This window comes from Calonectris borealis, chromosome Z (assembly GCF_964195595.1).
Source record: "Calonectris borealis chromosome Z, bCalBor7.hap1.2, whole genome shotgun sequence".
Lineage (NCBI taxonomy): Eukaryota > Metazoa > Chordata > Aves > Procellariiformes > Procellariidae > Calonectris > Calonectris borealis.
The window spans coordinates 59780659-59798905 of record NC_134352.1 but is presented as its reverse complement, the minus strand read 5'-3'; the positions used below and the strand labels follow the sequence as shown (position 1 = coordinate 59798905).

Genomic DNA, 18247 nt, shown 5'->3' with positions numbered 1-18247 from the left:
GTCCTGTGCTCTAAAGATGATCTGGAATAGGTCATTTGGATTCAACGACACGAATGCAAAAATCTGGAGAGGAACACGAAGGGAAAGCAACACTCTAGTCTTTTGCTATTTAGGTTATAATAAGGGAAAGAGAAGGACACATAGGAGACCTATGTTTATGCTATAGAGTGTAGTAGACATCCCTCGTAAACCTGGAATCAGATTTTCTGATGTGTGTTGTCTTTGAATAATCTGGAGCTGCAAATCAGCGATCAGCCACGTATAACTAGCTCTTTAAGGTGGTTTTACAGCCACTTTGCTTCCCCACAATGGCATAAAGCATCCAAAGACCATGAGTTAATTCTGCCTTTTGCCGGTAGTATTAACTGAATATAACAGTACGTAATAAAATGTGCTACAAAGGTAGCTAATTTCAAGGTGCCAAAAGGTCTCTAGACTAATTGTCTCAGAACCATAGCAACTTACAAAGCTCTTTCAGTGAAGTGGTGATTTCTGAAATTTATAGCACAGCTGTGTGAAGCTTAATGTATAGATTTACTCAATATTGCAGTTAAGATTGTGAAGCAGGGCCCTGTGGGAATGGGGATCTATAACCTCTTGTCAATTAATAATTGATTTTAGCTTTTTTTGTGCCTCCATCTGCTGTTCTTGAAAGCAGAAAGTAGGGAGGCAATTTAATGAGGAAAAAATCGCAGTTAATTTTTTAGTAACTGTTGCATTCTAACAGTATATTGTTCACCTTGGCCGCCTCTTGTCCTTATTTCTTCAGAGTATCTTTGGTGTGGTGAAACAAGTACTCAAAAGAGGAGAGCCTGTACTGTTCTGTAGATGCAATCAGGATGCTAGTTAATCCATTTATTTTAATATATGGTCCCTTGTAAAGCAAGTGGCTTTTTTTCTCTTTGAAATGGTTGCTTCTTCTTCTCTAACCCTCCTCCCATAGCAAATGTGATGCCATGGAAAGTACTGCATTGATAATTTTGTAAGTTGAAAAACTGCTGCCATGTTAACATGCATCATTCTTGACCCAGAGGGACCACTTCTAGGAATGCAATTCACCTCTTCAGTAGCCTCTCTGCTGAATATGTCAATTAAAAAAATTAATCAGTGAATCTTCCATTTCCAACTGTATCCCAAGAAAGGGCTAACAAGTTCTCCCACATCACTGTGAAAGAATTTGAATGCGTATGTGCTGAGGGTGTGTCCTAAGAGCTTTCAGCATTACTCAAGTGTGTAATAAGCTAATGAGTACCCAGGTTTCAGCAGCTTGAGTGATACTCAGCAGCACGTCACACTCACTTGACTAAAATAGTGAATAAACTCAAGGAACTCAAATTAACCGCCATGTGATGACGTAACTTTAGTGTGGGATTTTTCTCCCTTACTATTAGAGATAAATCTCTGGTATACACCAATCATTTAGGTTCCCATTTGCACAACTTAGGACGAGGTGAATCACCATCATCTCTGAAAGTAGCTCTTCCTCTTCACCAATGGTAGGGGTAACGAGTGCCATCTAGATGCCTGGCTTTTAGAAGGCTTGAAGGTGAGTGAAATGAATCTCATCTGTGGTGGCTGTAGCTCAGGGATGGTATGTCTTTAGCAATAACTTCTCAGCTGGGAGTTACTGACCTTCGGGTGAAACATGGTCTTGATCTTGTGCTCATTTCTAGGCTTGTGCAAGAGTGAGATAAGGTGGGCTAGCTTAAGACATCTTAAACATCACTTTATTTTTTAGGACAGGAGCTCATGTCCATAGGAAACTGAAATGAATCTGTTAAGTCATTTCATATGTCCAACCAAACAACTTTCAGATAGTAACAACTTTTGTTCACTGTCAGCCAGCTTAGACTTATTATTTAAGTTGTGATTCTGAGTATCCTAATTCCCTTGGCTAATTCTGCCAGGGACACATGGTGTGGCCTACTACTACTCTTCTATGGCAGCATCCGTCTCATATCTGTAGAATTCCAGTTACTCACTGAAGCAACCCCTCCATTGTCTGTGAGCACACATGTAGTTTATCAGACAATGTTCTTGGAACTCTTACCTTATATATACAGCCCTTGTTTTAACTGCATGCTTACCAGTTGCTTGTAATACTTCTTTTTTGTCACAGCCTGTGGGTGATCAGCAGAGAGAGAAAGAAATAATTTCAGATTACTGTGGTGCCACCTCCAGTGAAAAGCAAATCGGTGTGGGAAGTTCACATTCAGTGAAGGCTGCAGCATGTGCAGAAACAACCCAAACAACATCAAGGAAAGTGATGCAGTTAAGAGAGACCTCCTCAAGAAAGTGCAGAGATCACATTTCCAGTCATGGCCAAATACTAGAAGAGACTCAGCAGAGGATGTCTCACAGTGGCAGAACAACAAGAAGTAAAGCTAAGGATTTTGAGTATGACAAAATCATGCATAATATTCTTAAATTATTTTTTTAAATTAATGTAACAAATACCATGCATACAGAGTACTCATTCCTCGTGTTCATGACTTTAAGTGATCAAAAAGTAAAGGTTTTACCTTTTATTTAAAGATCTGGAAGTTAGTTTCTCTCCTGATTTACTCTTTATTCAGTACTACCTAAGTTAGCCTATATACTTGCATGCTATTACAGACTTCCTTTTAAAATCAAATATATTCATATTCTTAGCTCTACTATAAACATCGATTTATATAGAGAAGAGAACATTTTTGTTGATTCTAAGCAAATTTGTTGTCAGCAAAATTCAGAAATCTACTTCTAAAGACAAGCAGGATCTAGAAAACAACATATGCCAAGAAACAACTCTGAATGAGGATAGAAAAGCTCAGCAGAGAAGAAGGAGCAAGAGAATCGAAAACAAACTGAGTAAGATATTCTCTGATGTTTATCAGAAGGATTATTTTTTTATTTGAACAACTGTACTGAATCAAATATAATTCATAACCTTTTAAATATATTGTGGTATGGATTTCTTTTAAAAAGATGGTATAAACATACATTTTAATAATTAAAATTATTGATAATTTCCCTCACTTTTTAAAAAAGTACATATTAGCAACCTAACAGTTGACTTGTTCATATAAACTCCTTAAGAATCATGAGAATTTTTGGGGGATGCAATTTTTATCACAGTGTTATATATGAAAAAATTATGATGTAATTTGAAAAGTGGAAGAAAAATGTTCTCATGCAGTGTGAAAATGTAGATCCTGATATACATTTATATATCCTTCTATAATCGAGTATTCTGTGTGTCATTCTGAGGGCAGTGGCATCCCCAAGAATCAACCTATACAGTTTATTCTATTTTGAATGCTGCTGATGTTATCCTGTCTGTTTTAAATATGGAATTATAGGGCCTTCACTACCACAGTCACGGAGCACTCTTTGAAGTATTTTTCCTTGCAATGTGCTTTGTCAGAGAGAAAGATTGCTATTTTTCATCCTTTGAAGATGCATGCAGAGAAATGCTTTGCCTCGCAGAGGAAGTGTGTAGGAGAATACAGAATTTCCTCACTTAAGTGCTCACCCCCAGCACCTTTAAGACCGGGGTCTTAAAAGGTTTTTTTTTTGTCTAAGCCCACTCAATCTGGATTTATCTGTGCACCTACAATCATTTAAACAGCTTACAAAGTTTGGAAGTATTTGAACTGTAACAGCTACATTATAGATCTTACCAATTATGAATAATTCTACCCCCAATTAACAAACCTTCTCTTTTTCAGGATTTTAATTATTCCCAGTGGAAGCACTGTATTTATGAGATTTAAAGTTGTATGACTAACTGCTCATCTATTTCAAATTGATTTACTAGTTTCCACTCAAAAAACAAGCTGTTGTTTTTTTAGCATAGTTTCTGCAGAAAGGGTTGCACTGCATATAGAGCTTTGTGTTAATCCATTCTAACAAATTTAGCTCCCTTTTGCATCAGACCTAGCAATCAAGAGTCTGTGAGTCATCTTAGTTTGGTAATTCAGTGAAAAAACAGCCCCATGAAAAGTTGTGCTTTGGATCAGCAACCATCATTTGTTTTGCACAAGGTCGGACACAACGAACGTGCTAGGGAAGTGTCGTGGTTTAACCCCAGCCAGCAAATAAACCCCACGCAGCCACTTGCTCACCCCCACCCCTGACCCCCTGGTGGGATGGGGGAGAGAATCGGGAGGGCACAAGTAGGAAAACTCCCATATTTGTTAAGATAAAAACAGTTTAATAATTGAAATAAAACGAAGTAGAACAGTAATAATAACAATGAGAACAACAGCAATAACAGAATATACAAAGCAGGCGATGCACAATGCAACTGCTCACTGACCGCGTGTCACGAACGGGGGGCAAGCCCCCCCCCCCGGTTTTTATACTGAGCATGATGTCACATGGTATAGAATACCCCATTGGCCAGCTGGGTCCACCACCCTGGCTGTGCTCCCCCTTCCCGGTGCAAGCATCACCCAGCAACAGCCAAAGCATCAGTGGGCCATCAACGCTCCTTTCACACCCCCAAGCTACTGGGAAGAAAGTTAACTCTGCCCCAGCCGGAACCAGGACAGGAAGGCAAGGTAGAAGTGATGGGAAATAGGTCCGCTTGAAGTAACAAGTTAAATTGGGTTAAGTGTAGCATAAAACTGTGCCTTGTTCTGTGTATGTCTGTGCAGTTTAATCCCTCCTGAACTGCTTGGCTATTTTAGACCAGCTTTGACTAGGGACTGCAGTATCTCACATGATTAAGGTCTTGCAAGGCTGGACAGGTGGAGGAGAGGGACGGTCCATGTGCTCAGCTGAGGAAGGGTCCTGGATAAACCCGTATCTATTAGATCCTAAAAATCTACAGAGAGTCAAGAATTTAACAAAGTTGGGAATTAGTATGAACTCACAGTATATCACCATGCACAAAACAGCAGAGATATCAGGCATTGGGACTTACAGCTCTAGGAGAACTGTGTGGTTTAAGGTCATACTTAAAATGTCTATTTCTGACACCTAGGTGGAATTTTGGGGCCACTGAGCCACATGAGGAGCTGTGTATATAGCCTGCTGTCCCAAGGTTTTTCATTAGTAGATCAATTAATGACCTAGGCCATGCGTTGTGCTTTCCTGCAGGCGGTCCTCCTGTCTTTTCCTTCTTCCCTTCTTTCTTCCCTCCCTGTTTTTCAGAAGAGGCAGTAGCCAGGATGCTCTTCTCCACAGTGTGAAGGGATGCTGGGATGGCACTGCTGGTGAAGTACAGAACAGCTAGTCTATGTATTGGAACTAATTTCACCCAACCTGAAAACTGTAATAAGTGCATAATGGGAGATAGCATTTGTTTTGTAAAATAGTAAACTAAAAATTAAAAAAATTATCTTTCACATTTTATTTTTTACATTTAGGCCTCATATTCCCAAGCAACTGTTCACCTTTCACTCATTGCAGAAATGACTGAGCTAGTTGTGAAATAATCTGAGGGAGCTAATCGCAATCGCTATCCTTGCGTAAATGCTCCTTGCTCACGAAACAGAGGTTTTAAAACTTAAATGACTGCAAAAGAACTGCTGATAAATTTGACGTTTAAGAAAAGAGAAAGTATTGATTAACTGACTAGCTATTGAAATGCTCACCTTGTAATGAACTGTAACCTAGAATAGCAGTTTTATGATCCAGTGGGAAACAATGCACTTTGCAAAAATGTCGTTAAAAAGGAAAAAGTCTAAACTTAACACACTTCTACAAGGTCATATTCCTATGAGTTAAATTTCAGTTGGAGTTTTGTTATGTAATTCACTATGGCATCTTTTATTGAATGGTATTATTATTTAGTTGGTAATGTATTTTTTGAGATATTCGTTTCTACTAGATTGAATGAGCATTTTTTCTCCAGAAAGCTTATTTACTAACTGTAATGCCAAGGGAAGCCGTAATAAGAGAGGAAAGAGATTTTTCTGTTCAACAGTTCTTTTACATTATTTTTCAGGACAAGAAGCCTTTGGTAGGAATTTTGTAAATCCTGTTTGCCCCATTTCACTTTCAACAATCAATAGGAGGAATATTTATGGTGAGACCTTACTGCATAGAGCTGCTGCTCGTCAAGATGTAGCCCTTGTACGTAACATAATAAAAGCTGGTGGAAATGTAAATGTTCAGGATTATGCTGGTAAGTTGCAATTGTATTAAAATACTATTTTCAGAACAGGTATCTACCTATAACTAATAAAAGTACATTTTATGAGTTTGTGCCATGGACAAGACTGTAGGCTTGTGACTAGTCAGTAGATCATTCGATTTTTATTGGTTTAACTTGGTAATTGTTCGTGAGAAAATATATAGACCTATGTATAAAAGTATACTAAAAAAGAAAATTTTGTGGGAAAAGTAAGCATTTAAAAAATAAAGTGATGCAATTAAGTTTACTTAGCCTTAATTCAACAATCCTGTGCACGCTTATCACAAAACGGTCCTTTAATTAAATAATCAACATAATGTTTTTTAAAGATTTTTTTGGTCCATTTCAAGTGGCCAACTTGAGACATCAAGATGTAGATTTTCCAGTTTAATTTTTCCAGGACTCTGATTTAGCCCCTTGCATCTTAAAAGAAGTTGTAGCTTCATAATTTAGCACTGCTCTGATTTTGTAAAGTTGTGAGTACTTGGTATTTTGCTTCATATTTTTACTTCATCTTGTGCACCAGAAAAAAGAATGAGAAATAGTGCCAGTTTTGACTGAAGCAATTCACCTCTTCCAGCTTCACGTGTGACAGTCTGTGTCAAAGACATTGCCACACCCTAAAGTATCAATTGGTTGTTTCAAATGTAAGATTGTTGTTCCTTATTTTGCAGTTCCCTGTCTCATCCATTAGGCTCTGATAAACTTCCATGACAAGAAGGTGGCTCATGTGGTAGAAAACTTTGATTCATTCTTAGAGTGTGCAGTGGCTAGGATTTCACAGCTGTTCTGTGGGAACAAAAAAAAATGTGTTCTGCAGTTAAAGGCTATTGCATAATGCAGACATACCAAAATTAAGGTAGAAATTCTCTGTCTTCTGGAATATATTGAGAGATGGATTGGGTCAGTGGCAAATTTCAGACTTTTGCAGCGTAGGACTCTGGCATTTGACCTAACAGAGTGACTTGTAATGTGTGTTGACTTGTACTAGAGGTAGATGAGAAAATATTTTGTTGGTGGGTTTCAAAGCCACCTACTGACAACAGAGAAATGTTGATAGCGTGGGTTCAGCTGCAGCCTCTGTGGGCAAGTGTACTAAAGTGCATTGGTTCCAGTTTTTGGCCTCACAGCTACTTCCTTTTTCTGCCATTGCACGTTTTGCCAGGCCACTGTTTCTTCATCCCCCAGACTCTGGCTACTATTTTTTGGTGTGAAAGGAGCACAAACTGCACAAACTGTACAAAATGTGCTTTAGTTGAACTCTCTGAAGAGATGAGAGGCTGACCTGGCCCTACTTCTTTCTTTTTTAGTGAGGGAGGTGTAATTAAGAAAGAAGTAGAGTTGCCAGACCTGTGCCATTTTGAAATGCACTTTAGTCTTACGCTCTTTGGGAATCATTGTTCTGATGATTATATTCTGCCTCTGTGCCTTTTCTCTTCCTTTAAAGCGCTCCACCAGTGATTACGCATATCTTAGCAGAGTATTTTTCCTTATTGCTGTGCTACAGTACTCTGCTTCAGTACCTTTTGGTTTTTTTGGGGTTTTTTTCTCCTTTTTATTTCCTGGACATCAGCATGTAGGATATGGACAGCATGGTAGAGATACTGTCTGCGCTCTCAGGTTTGAGTCCTGATTTAAAGTGCCTTGAGGGAGCTGAAAAACGGTTGCAATGCAACTTGTATTTCTCCCTGGTCTGGAGCATGCATGGTGTCCTTGGAGAATCATGTTGCTAAACTCTAATGATTATCGGTTAATCATGTTGCTAAACTCTAATGATTATCGGTTGAACATGTTGCAGGTTCAATTTTTCAGGGACTTATTAGTATAAGTCCAGACAGAGGATACTTTCGACTGAGGGAGAAATAGGTACTTTCCCCTAAGGGAACCTTTTTTATCCTCCCTGTAACAGATTTCAAGCTTTTGCTCCAGAATATGGAGTTAGTAGAGTTTCTTAATTAAATAGGCTCTATAAAATGCAAGTAAAATGTTTTACAAATGATACTGTTAAAAACCATTCATCTTGAAGCACTGTCAACATTAGGCAATGCAGTTAAAACTTAATTGAGTTTCAGGCATTCAGGAACAAAGCCTAATAGCACAATATTTTTGGACAACCTGATGCAACATCCTGTGTCCATAATAAACACAATTCTATAGAAATATACAATATTCTGTGTTGGGTGGTGTATAAGAGAGCCTTAAGAGTTTCTCTTTCCCATAAAATTAAGATAATTTTGCTTAATGGGAGCAGAACAATCTTAATAAGCCTAATTCACATATTAATTCACATATTTAGTATGTGAATTAGACCCAAACAACCGTCTGATAATGGGAGATGGTTGAAGAGTAAGGCTATCCGTCAAAATGGTCTTCTGGACAGCATGCTGGTTTGAGAGCTGGAAGATAGGAAGTGGAAGATCCTCTGCCTTTTTCCCTTACTTTTCTCACCCCGCAAAAAACTGTCACATGATGAATGTTTAAGGAGCTCATGCAAGGCTACGCTAAACCCAGTTCAAAGATTTACATTCCATCTTTTATTTTTCTTCAACACCTCCTTCTGGGAGTAGAATTGTTCTGTGGGTCATGAAGCTCATATCTTGGTTTATTCAATATAGCTGGGAATGGATATGGAATTTCAGTAAGGATTTTTCATTGCTTTCCTTAGAAACTCGAACCATTCTTGGATAGTCTTAAAAAACATTTTTGTTTGTCAATAAAGACTCCAGGTCTTTATTTTGTTGGTTCTTTCTTACTTACCCTCTTCAGCGTGGCTATGTAAATAAGACAGTGCCATGAAAAATTATCTTGTTCTTAAAATAGCATATATATTTTATACAGGGAGAAATTACTAAGATGTGGTGGAATAATTATTTTTGTCTTCTTTCATAACAGAACTATCAATCTAAAACTAGTATTGTTACAGCAGCACCTGGTTCTTCAGTAAGTGCAAATTCTGACAGAAGAACGAGATCTCCCAACCCTTATGACTTTTTTGTAAACATTTCTTCATACAATTTATTGTAAAATGCATCCGTTTTTACCTTTTCAGTATACTCTCTGAAATTTTTGTCAGACAATCGGAAACTGACATAAATTTTGACAAATTATTTCACCCAAATATGACATACAGGTTTTTCTTTTTCGTAGGCTGGACTGCACTACATACAGCAAGTGTGGAAGGCTTTTATGAGATAGCAAATGAGCTTTTGAAAGCAGGAGCTGATGTTAATGCTAGAGGAAATGAACAAATAACACCATTGCAAGATGCACTTACAGAAGGCCATTATGAGGTATATTCCAATTCGAACACAGATTATGGTTTAGGAATAGAAATTATTTTTGTTGGGTCCAGAAGGTCACATAATCTTTTTACTGGGCTTCTCAGATTATGGGTAAATTCAGGACCTTGCAGGTCCTTGCCCAATTTCTGTTCAAACCATTCCATGCTTTACAAGATTTGTCCAAAAGCAGAAATTAATTGTTTTTCTAACTGTTTGGGACAATGGCTAAAGTACTGAGGAATAGATTGCTATTGTTTAATACTACTTGTTTCACTTATTTTATAATCACCTTGTAGAATAATTTATGACCTGAGCAATATTGTGAAGTTTTAATGCCTTTTCTTCATGATTTAGTAAACATGCATGTATGGTGTGCAGCCACAGCACAGACATTCTTTGTATATTAACACATAGCATGGAGACTTATGAAAATATGGCTTTGTATTTTGTATGGACTTAAACAGAAAGTCAACTGAAAAGTCAATGTGAATTAATTGTACGTTTTGTTGCCAAGTGCTGTGGTTTCATAAGCCTCTGTCTGAATTGTGGATCTTCTTTCAGTCTGGCAGTGGTTGCCTCCGCCTGGCTGTTTGTGCATGTTCCTAGGGTGGCCCAGGTTTATGTAGGAGTTCTGCACGTCCTTTTTACCTGCTTGCTGCTTCTTTCTCTAGAAGTGCATATATGCTGCCTCATATTTATTGATTTCCAAGATTTGAAATTTTTTTTGTGAGGTTTAATAGGTTTTGTCCCTAAACATTTGTTCTCTTTCTGTTCCACAACTGAGATAAGACTTAATCTGTTTCTCCTCAAGTCTCCATGGAGCAGAGAGGAGGGGTGGACTTTTGGTTAATAATTTTCTCTGAGACTTGAGAGCCCCAGGCTTGTTTTTCAGCTTGCGGATTATAGAATCTTGTGGGTTTATGAAATATTTCTGTGTTCTGTGAAAGTACCTAAGACACCATGTCCATGGTTATGCATGAAGAACTCTGCATGTCCGCAAGTAATATTTAGGGGTCAGCAACTTGAATGATATTGGAAGAACACTGATCTCAGCTAGGTCATTTGGGGCACACCAACATCATTCAACACAGAGCTGTGTTAGAGTTATGTGAGCTGGTATATCCACAGGAAATGGTACTACATGGTGGCGCGGTATTTACTCAGGAGCAGTATAGTTGTATCACTGCAGTGGTTTGTCAGACTTAATTTTTGTTGCTTCTGACTAGTAACAAAATAGTGACAGTGGTTCAGTAATACGACTTTTGGTAATGTGGTATTTGGAGCTGTTTCTTTCAAAGCTACCTTCTCTGCATGAAGTTATTATTGTAGATTGGAAACACACCTTTTAACTGCTTTATCCCTTTCTGCACCAGCAATATGGCAAAATTAATATCTTATTTCAAAAAAATGGTAAGTATATGAAAGACTTTCTAATAGTACAATGTAGGGAAGAGCATACAAGTGTGACATGTAGCTAAAGATCTCATTAAGAAAGAAGAGTTCTCAACATTACTCATTGAAAAAGTCCATAGATTTGGGACAACTTGTGAAGCCCAAGAGGGTTTTTACTACCAATTGAACCCTTTTTTATTTGCCCTGTTGTTAGGAGACTGTATGAATTGGGGAAAATTCACTAGCAATTTTCTCAGTAGCAATCTGGTTAGAAGTAATGACGGACTTTAGACGCATGGGTGAAGGATGTAAGTCCAGCTCAGTCTGAAATGATGACAGATGCTGAAGAGAGAAAGGCAGAGGTACAAGTAAAACCACACTAGTGCTGGAATGGAATAAGATGGCAGGGTTACCCACAGAAAGGAAATCATCAGACTGTAAATTTCCCATGTCTTAAAAAAGTATTCCGCAAAGATACGTGGAACGTGTTGCTAAAGTGATAATTTCTTGAATAACAACAGAATCAGGCTTTATATTTGTACAGAAATCATAATGTTGGCAAGACAATCTGGGTGGGTTTCACTTGACCAGATGTATGTTTTATGTCTGAAATATCTATCAAATATCTATGTATCCTTTGCAGTCACAGGAGTCACAGTAGACACACCTAGAGCATAATTTATTTTCTCATAAAGTAAATATCCTAAGTAGATAAGCTGACTTATACCCTAAAATCACGTGTTATTTTCCACCAATTAAGAATTATGGGGACATGAATCCTACTGTATATTTTGGGAGACCATGGCTTAATGGCATCAGGTTAATAACTGGAATGAATTTATAAAAATGAAAATAACAAGACTATAGGATAATGATATATCAAGGGGAATTCTTGGGCTATATTAACTAGAATAGAGAGGGATTATTTGTCATAGGCCTTAGATTTGGTTTTAGTTGCTCATGTTGTTGAGTACAAGAGAGAGAAGGCTGTAGAAGGAAGGAGTGTGGAAAATACTGTCAGAAAAGAAACAATCTGAAAACCTTATTTTTCTAGATGGCAGAATTATTACTTTGGTATGGAGCTGACCCCTTACTAAAAAATGAGATGGGAAGGTGTGCATTAGAAGAAGCTTCTGATCCGTCTATGAGGAAACTGCTTAAAAGCTATATAGCAAAATCCAGAAGAGAGTCAGTATCAGGTAGGAGAGAATTATTCTGACATATCATTGCCACTAAATTGAGAAATTCAGAACAACTGTTGCACTATATTTCCTTAATTACTGCTGGTAATTCCATGGGCTTCACTCTCTGATGCCTGAGTACCAGTGAGCACTCCTTACCCAGAACAGTTGCTGTACATTGGCAAAGTATAAAAGATAGTGATGTCCAGCTTTTTCTTGGGCTGGAGCTACCTTTAAATTTGAAATGAAGATGTGAAGCAGAATGGTTGTTGCCTATCTAAATGTAAGATGAGGCGTGGCTGGACTTGCTGATGGTTGAGGTATGGCTTAGAGCTAGGGATAAAATTTGGTTCTAAACTGGCATAGAGACCATAAGATAAAAAACAGAGGATCTAGGATTAGATCTAGGTCTTAGAGGTGGCCAAGCCTTAACTGCTTATCCTTAACTGCTAGTGTTAGGGCTGGGACTAGAGTAATATTGCTGTAGGTAATAGCTAGTGAGCTTGCAAGGGGTTGGTAGGTGAACATTTTGGCTAAGGTGAGATCTTGTACAGTCTTAGGAACTAAGCTGAGAAGAAGGTTCAGAAGAGACTGCTGGGTCAGGGGCAAGTACAAAGAAGTGCCACAAGGCAAGCCTTGATTAGAGTTAGAATTAGGACTCTCAGACACCAATGGACCAGTGTGGTCAGTGTGACATGTTTAAGTCTGGAAGGAGTCCCCAGCCCTCGGGCTATTATCCATTATTGCTTTTCCATGTGGGTGGCGATGAAGCCGCAACAACGTGTAGTCCAAGGGCAATCAAAAGAGACTTCAGGGCTTTGGAACAGTTGGTAAGGGAATGTGGCACACAGATAATTTTTTCCTCTATCTTTCCAGTTGCGGGCAGCAGCATTGGAAGAAACAGACGGACCCAGTCTATTAATACATGGCTCCATGGCTGGGGTCACCGCCACAGTTTCAGACCTTTCAATAATGGGATGGTCTACACGGCACCAGGCCTGCTGGTGTTCGACGGGATTCACCTTTCTCAAAGGGGGAAGAGGGTCTTTGCCCGTGAGCTAGTGGGGCTCATTGACAGAGCTTCAAACTAGACTTGAAGGGCGAGGGGGCTAGTATCAGGCTTGCCTGTGACAAGTTGTGGGATGACACACCAAGGTTTGAGGGAGAGGGTGCTAGCGAGGGCCCTCAGCCTGTTGCTCTGAGACATGCTGCGTACACTGGAGCGTACTTGAAGTCTTACAGAGATGAGCCAGGGGCTCCTGAGGTAATAGGGGCCAACAGGGAAATGCTGGGGAAATACCTCAAAGGAATTAAGGTGTGTTCTTCTAAGAAGGTGATGTGGCCAACAGCCCAGCTGAAGTGCCTCTACACCAACACAGCATGGGCAACAAACAGGAGGACTTGGAAGCCACTGTGCTGCTAGAAAACTATGACCTAGTTGCCATTACTGAAACTTGGTGGGACAAATCCCATGACTGGAGTGCAGCTATCAATAGCTACAGGCTGTTCGGAAGGGACAGGTGGGGAAGAAGGGGTGGAAGTGTTACCCTCTACGTCAAGAAATGGATAGATTGTGAAGAGCTGTCTCTGAAGAATAGCCACGAATAGGTTGAAAGCTTATGGGTAAGAATTAGAGACCAAGGCAACAAAGGGAGTCTTGTGGTTGGTGTCTACTACAGGCCGCCCGATCAAGGGGAGCCTATGGACGAAACCTTCTTATTCCAGCTACAGGAGGCATTGTACTTGCAGGCTCTCATCCTGCTGGGGGACTTCAGCCACCCCAGCATCTGCTGGAAGAGTAGCACAGCGAGCTGTCGGCAATTCAGGAGACTCCTGGAGTGCATTGAGGATAACTTCTTAAGCCAGGTAATAGACAGCCCTGCCAGAGGGGATGCGAACATGAACATGAGCCAGCAGTGTGCTCAGGTGGCCAAGAAGGCCAACGGCATCCTGGCCTGTATCAGAAATAGTGTGGCCAGCAGGAGTAGGGAGGTGATCGTGCCCCTGTACTCGGCACTGGTGAGGCCGCACCTTGAATACTGTGTTCAGTTTTGGGCCCCTCACTACAAGAAGGACATGGAGGTGCTGGAGCGTGTCCAGAGGAGGGCAACGAAGCTGGTGAAGGGTCTGGAGCACAAGTCTTATGAGGAGCGGCTGAGGGAACTGGGGTTGTTTAGCCTGGAGAAGAGGAGGCTGAGGGGAGACCTCATCGCGCTCTACAACTACCTGAAAGGAGGTTGTAGCGAGGTGCGTGTTGGTCTCTTCTGCCAAGTAACTAGCAATAGGACAAGAGGAAATGGCCTCAAGTTGCACCAAGGGAGGTTTAGATTGAACATTAGGAGAAATTTCTTTACTGAAAGAGTGGTCAGGCCTTGGAACAGGCTGCCCAGGGAAGTGGTGGAGTCACCATCCCTGGAGGTATTTAAAAGACGTGTAGATGAGGCCCTTAGGAACATGGTGTAGAGGGCATGGTGGTGTTAGGTTGACGGTTGGACACGATGATCTTATAGTTCTTTTCCAACCTGTATGATTCTATGATTCTATGATTCTATGATACTGGACCTGATGGTCATCACCAACATAAGTGAGCTAATCGGTGACGTCAAGGTTGGAGGCAGCCTGGGCTGCAGTGATCATGCACTGGTGGAGTTCACAGTCCTGAGGGGTATGGGTCAGGTGAAGAGTAAAGTCAAGCCTCTGAATTTGAGGAAAGCAAAATTCCAGCTGTTCAAGGAGTTAGTCAATAGGACGACCTGGGAAACTGCCCTCAGGGACAAGGGAGCAGAACAGAGCTGTCAGATCTTTAAGGACGCTTCCCATAGAGCACAAGAGCTCTCAATTCCCAGATGTAAGAAATCAGGGAAGGACAGCAGGAGACTGGCATGGATGAGTCGAGACCTGCTGGTAAAAATAAAGGGCAAGAAGGAAACGCACAGGCAGTGGAAGCAGGGACAGGCATCCTGGGAAGAGTATGGGGACGCTGCCCGGTTGCGTAGGGATGAGGTCAGGAAGGCCAAGGCATGGCTGGAGCTGAACTTGGCAAGCGACACAAAGAATAATAAGAAGGGCATCTACAGGTATGTCAGCCAGAAAAAGAAGGTCAAAGAAAGCGTTCCCCCCCGGGGAACAAGACTGGCAAACTGGTAACAATGATGGAGGGGAAGGCTGAGGTACTTAACAACTTTTTTGCCTCAGTCTTCACTGGCAGCCTCTCTTCCCATACCTCTCGAGTGGATGGACCACAAGACATGGACGGGGGGAGCAAAGTCCCTCCCACTGTAAGAGAAGATCAGGTTTGTTACCAGCTGAGGAACCTGAACATACATAAGTCTATGGGACCTGAAGAGACGCATCCCAGAGTCCTGAGGGAATTGGCCGATATAGTTGCCAAGCCACTCTCCAAGATATTTGAAAAGTCATGGCAGTCAGGTGAAGTCCCTGGTGATTGGAAAAGCGGAAACATTGCACCCTTTTTTAAAAAGGGTAGAAAAGAGGACCCTGGGAACTACTGACCTGTCAGCCTCACCTCTGGGCCTGGGAAGATCATGGAACAGATCCTCCTAGAAGCTATGCTAAGGCACAGGAGGTGATTCAGCCAGTGTGGCTTCACCAAAGGCAAGTCTTGCCTGACCAACTTAGTGGCCTTGTATGACGGAGTGATACATCAATGGACAAGGGAAGAGCTACGGATGTCATCTATTTGGACTTCTTTAAGGCCTTTGACACGCTCCCCTACAATCCTTCTCTCCAAATTGGAGAGATACGGATTTGATGGATGGACTGTTCGGTGGACGAGGAATTGGTTGGATGGTCGCATCCAGAGGGTAGTGCTCAAGGGCTCAATGTCCAGCTGGAGATCAGTGATGAGTGGTGTCCCACGGGGGTCTGTACTGGAACTGGTACTGTTTAATATCTTCATCAATGACATAGACAGCGGGATCGAGTACACCCTCAGCAAGTTTGCAGATGACACCAAGCTGAGTGCTGCGGTTGACACGCCTAAGGGATAGGATGCCATCCAGAGGGACCTGGACAAGCTCGAGAAGTGGGCCCATGTGAACCTCATGAGGTTCAACAAGGCCAAGTGCAGGGTCCTGCACCTGTGTCGGGGCAACCCCCAGTATCAGTACAGGCTGGGAGATGAAGGGATTGAGAGCAGCCCTGCCGAGAAGGACTTGGGGCTACTGGCGGATGAAAAGCTGGACATGAGCTGTCAATATGTGCTCGCAGCCCAGAAAACCAACCGTATCCTGGGCTACATCAAAAGAAGCGTGGCCAGCAGGTTAACGGAGGTGATTCTGCCCCTCTATTCTGCTCTGGTGAGACCCCACCTGGAGTACTGCGTCCAGCTCTGGAACCTCAGCGCAGGAAAGACATGGACCTGTTGGAGTGGGTCCAGAGGAGGGCCACAAAAATGATCAGAGGGATGGAACATCTCTCCTGTGAAGAAAGGCTGAGAGAGCTGGGGTTGTTCAGCCTGGAGAAGAGAAGGCCCCGAGGAGACCTTATAGTGGCCTTTCAGTACTTAAAGGAGGCTTATAAGAAAGATGGGGACAGACTTTTTAGCAGGGCCTATTGCGACAGGACAAGGGGGAATGGTTTTAAACTAAAAGAGGGTAGATTTAGACTAGATATAAGGAAGAAATTTTTTATGGTGAGGGTGGTGAAACACTGGAAGATGTTGTCCAGAGAGGTGGCAGATGCCCCATCCCTGGGGGCATTCAGGGTCAGGTTGGACAGGGTTCTGAGCAACCTGATCTAGTTGAAGATGTCCCTGCCCATGGCAGGGGGGTTGGACTAGATGACCTTTAAAGGTCCCTTCCAACCCAAACCATTCTGTAATTCTATGTTTCTCTAAGTTTAGAGTTAGGTTAGTAGGAGTAGGCAGGAGTTACTGGCATCAAATATGAGTGAAACCAAGGTTAACGCTACTGTAAGAGATAAGCCTGACAGGGACTGCTGTATTTGGGAGGTCCCATGATTAGAGGTTAGGGCTGCAGCCACCAAAGGTCATCTAGATATTCTGAGCCTTACAAAGATTGACGAGCTAAAAATATGTTCAAAATTATAGTTTGGATTAGGGTTTGGTTTAATCAGTGCTCAATAGTTCAGCCATTGGGCTTAATTTAGGACTAAGACTGGCAGGATCCAGTGGACTAACCATGATCCTACGGCTAGAGTTAACATCTGGCATGCCAGGTTCCCTGAAGTGGTGGAGAAAGAGCTGCCATGCTGTGAAATGCCTGTTAAATTTAAGGCTGGTTCCAACATGGGTTGTTGGCTGCATCTTAGAACTGGGGTTGGGGTTCATGTTGCAGTACAAAATAACAAAGGGTGATGAGCTAGATTTTTTTCAATGTGGTGTGGCTAGTTTAGGTTTAAGAACATATTGGCCAGAAGTAAATGCATAGAGTTGCATGGATTAAGTAAGTATTTTAATATCTAGAGTAAGATCTTGGTAGCTACTATACTCTTTTTGTGCCATTTTGTCAGCACACAGGGTAGCTGGACCACCAGCAAGGCACTGAATTGGTGCTGGGGAAGATCCCTGCCTATTTTTACACCAATGACTTGGCTTTAGCTGCTCCATCCCTTTCCCTGCCCAAATACACTATACAGGGAAGGATTTAAGCTAGGCTGTCATCCCACCATCACTGGCTTCAGAAAAGTCTCTTGGGGATCAGGGAAGCCTGTTAGAAGTTAGAGAAATGTAGTAGCTCTTCTAAGTTTCAAAAAGAATTGCTCAGGTCACTAATCTTCAAAAAAGTTTGGAAGCCTAATGTCATACTTTACTCTCACCTGTCCTGGTTTGTACAAGATGCCATCTGCAACAAAGATCAGACTTTTGATTTTATATCAAATCACAAAGACTTTAATATATATTTTATATATTGATATGGTTTAGATTCTAACAAAACCCTTACGACTTGATAATTTTTGTGGATAGCTAAATGTGCTAAGTACTGTTACACCCAAGATTGTGGACACAAGGTGGTATATATGTAAAGTAAAGAATTACGGTCTCTTTTCAATTCTGGTTTCTTTCTGTCTTTCATTTTCATTTCAGGTGGAGGTGATTCAAAGAATATGTTAAATACTGAAAGTGTAGGGGATACAAACTTGCACCAGGTACATCTTTACAAAGAATTCTGATGTTAATTTGATGCTGAACTAGCTAGCAGTCTTCCGTAAGGGCTTGCTAGCAGTCTTCAGTACACTAAAGCAGACGACGTATTTGTGAAATGTTTTTCAAAACCAGCACATAATGG

At 41.2% G+C, this 18247-nt stretch overlaps 1 protein-coding gene across 1 annotated transcript in view; it reads left to right on the top strand.

Annotated features, from left to right (window-relative positions):
• ANKRD31 (ankyrin repeat domain 31) overlaps nt 1-18247 on the top strand; it is a 69357-nt gene that overhangs the window by 15865 nt on the left and 35245 nt on the right. The window contains exons 8-13 of the mRNA XM_075136744.1: nt 2120-2397; nt 2723-2850; nt 5936-6115; nt 9272-9414; nt 11852-11996; nt 18046-18107. Of these exons, the coding sequence (XP_074992845.1) occupies nt 2120-2397; nt 2723-2850; nt 5936-6115; nt 9272-9414; nt 11852-11996; nt 18046-18107 (936 nt within the window). The remainder of the gene's footprint in view (nt 1-2119; nt 2398-2722; nt 2851-5935; nt 6116-9271; nt 9415-11851; nt 11997-18045; nt 18108-18247) is intronic.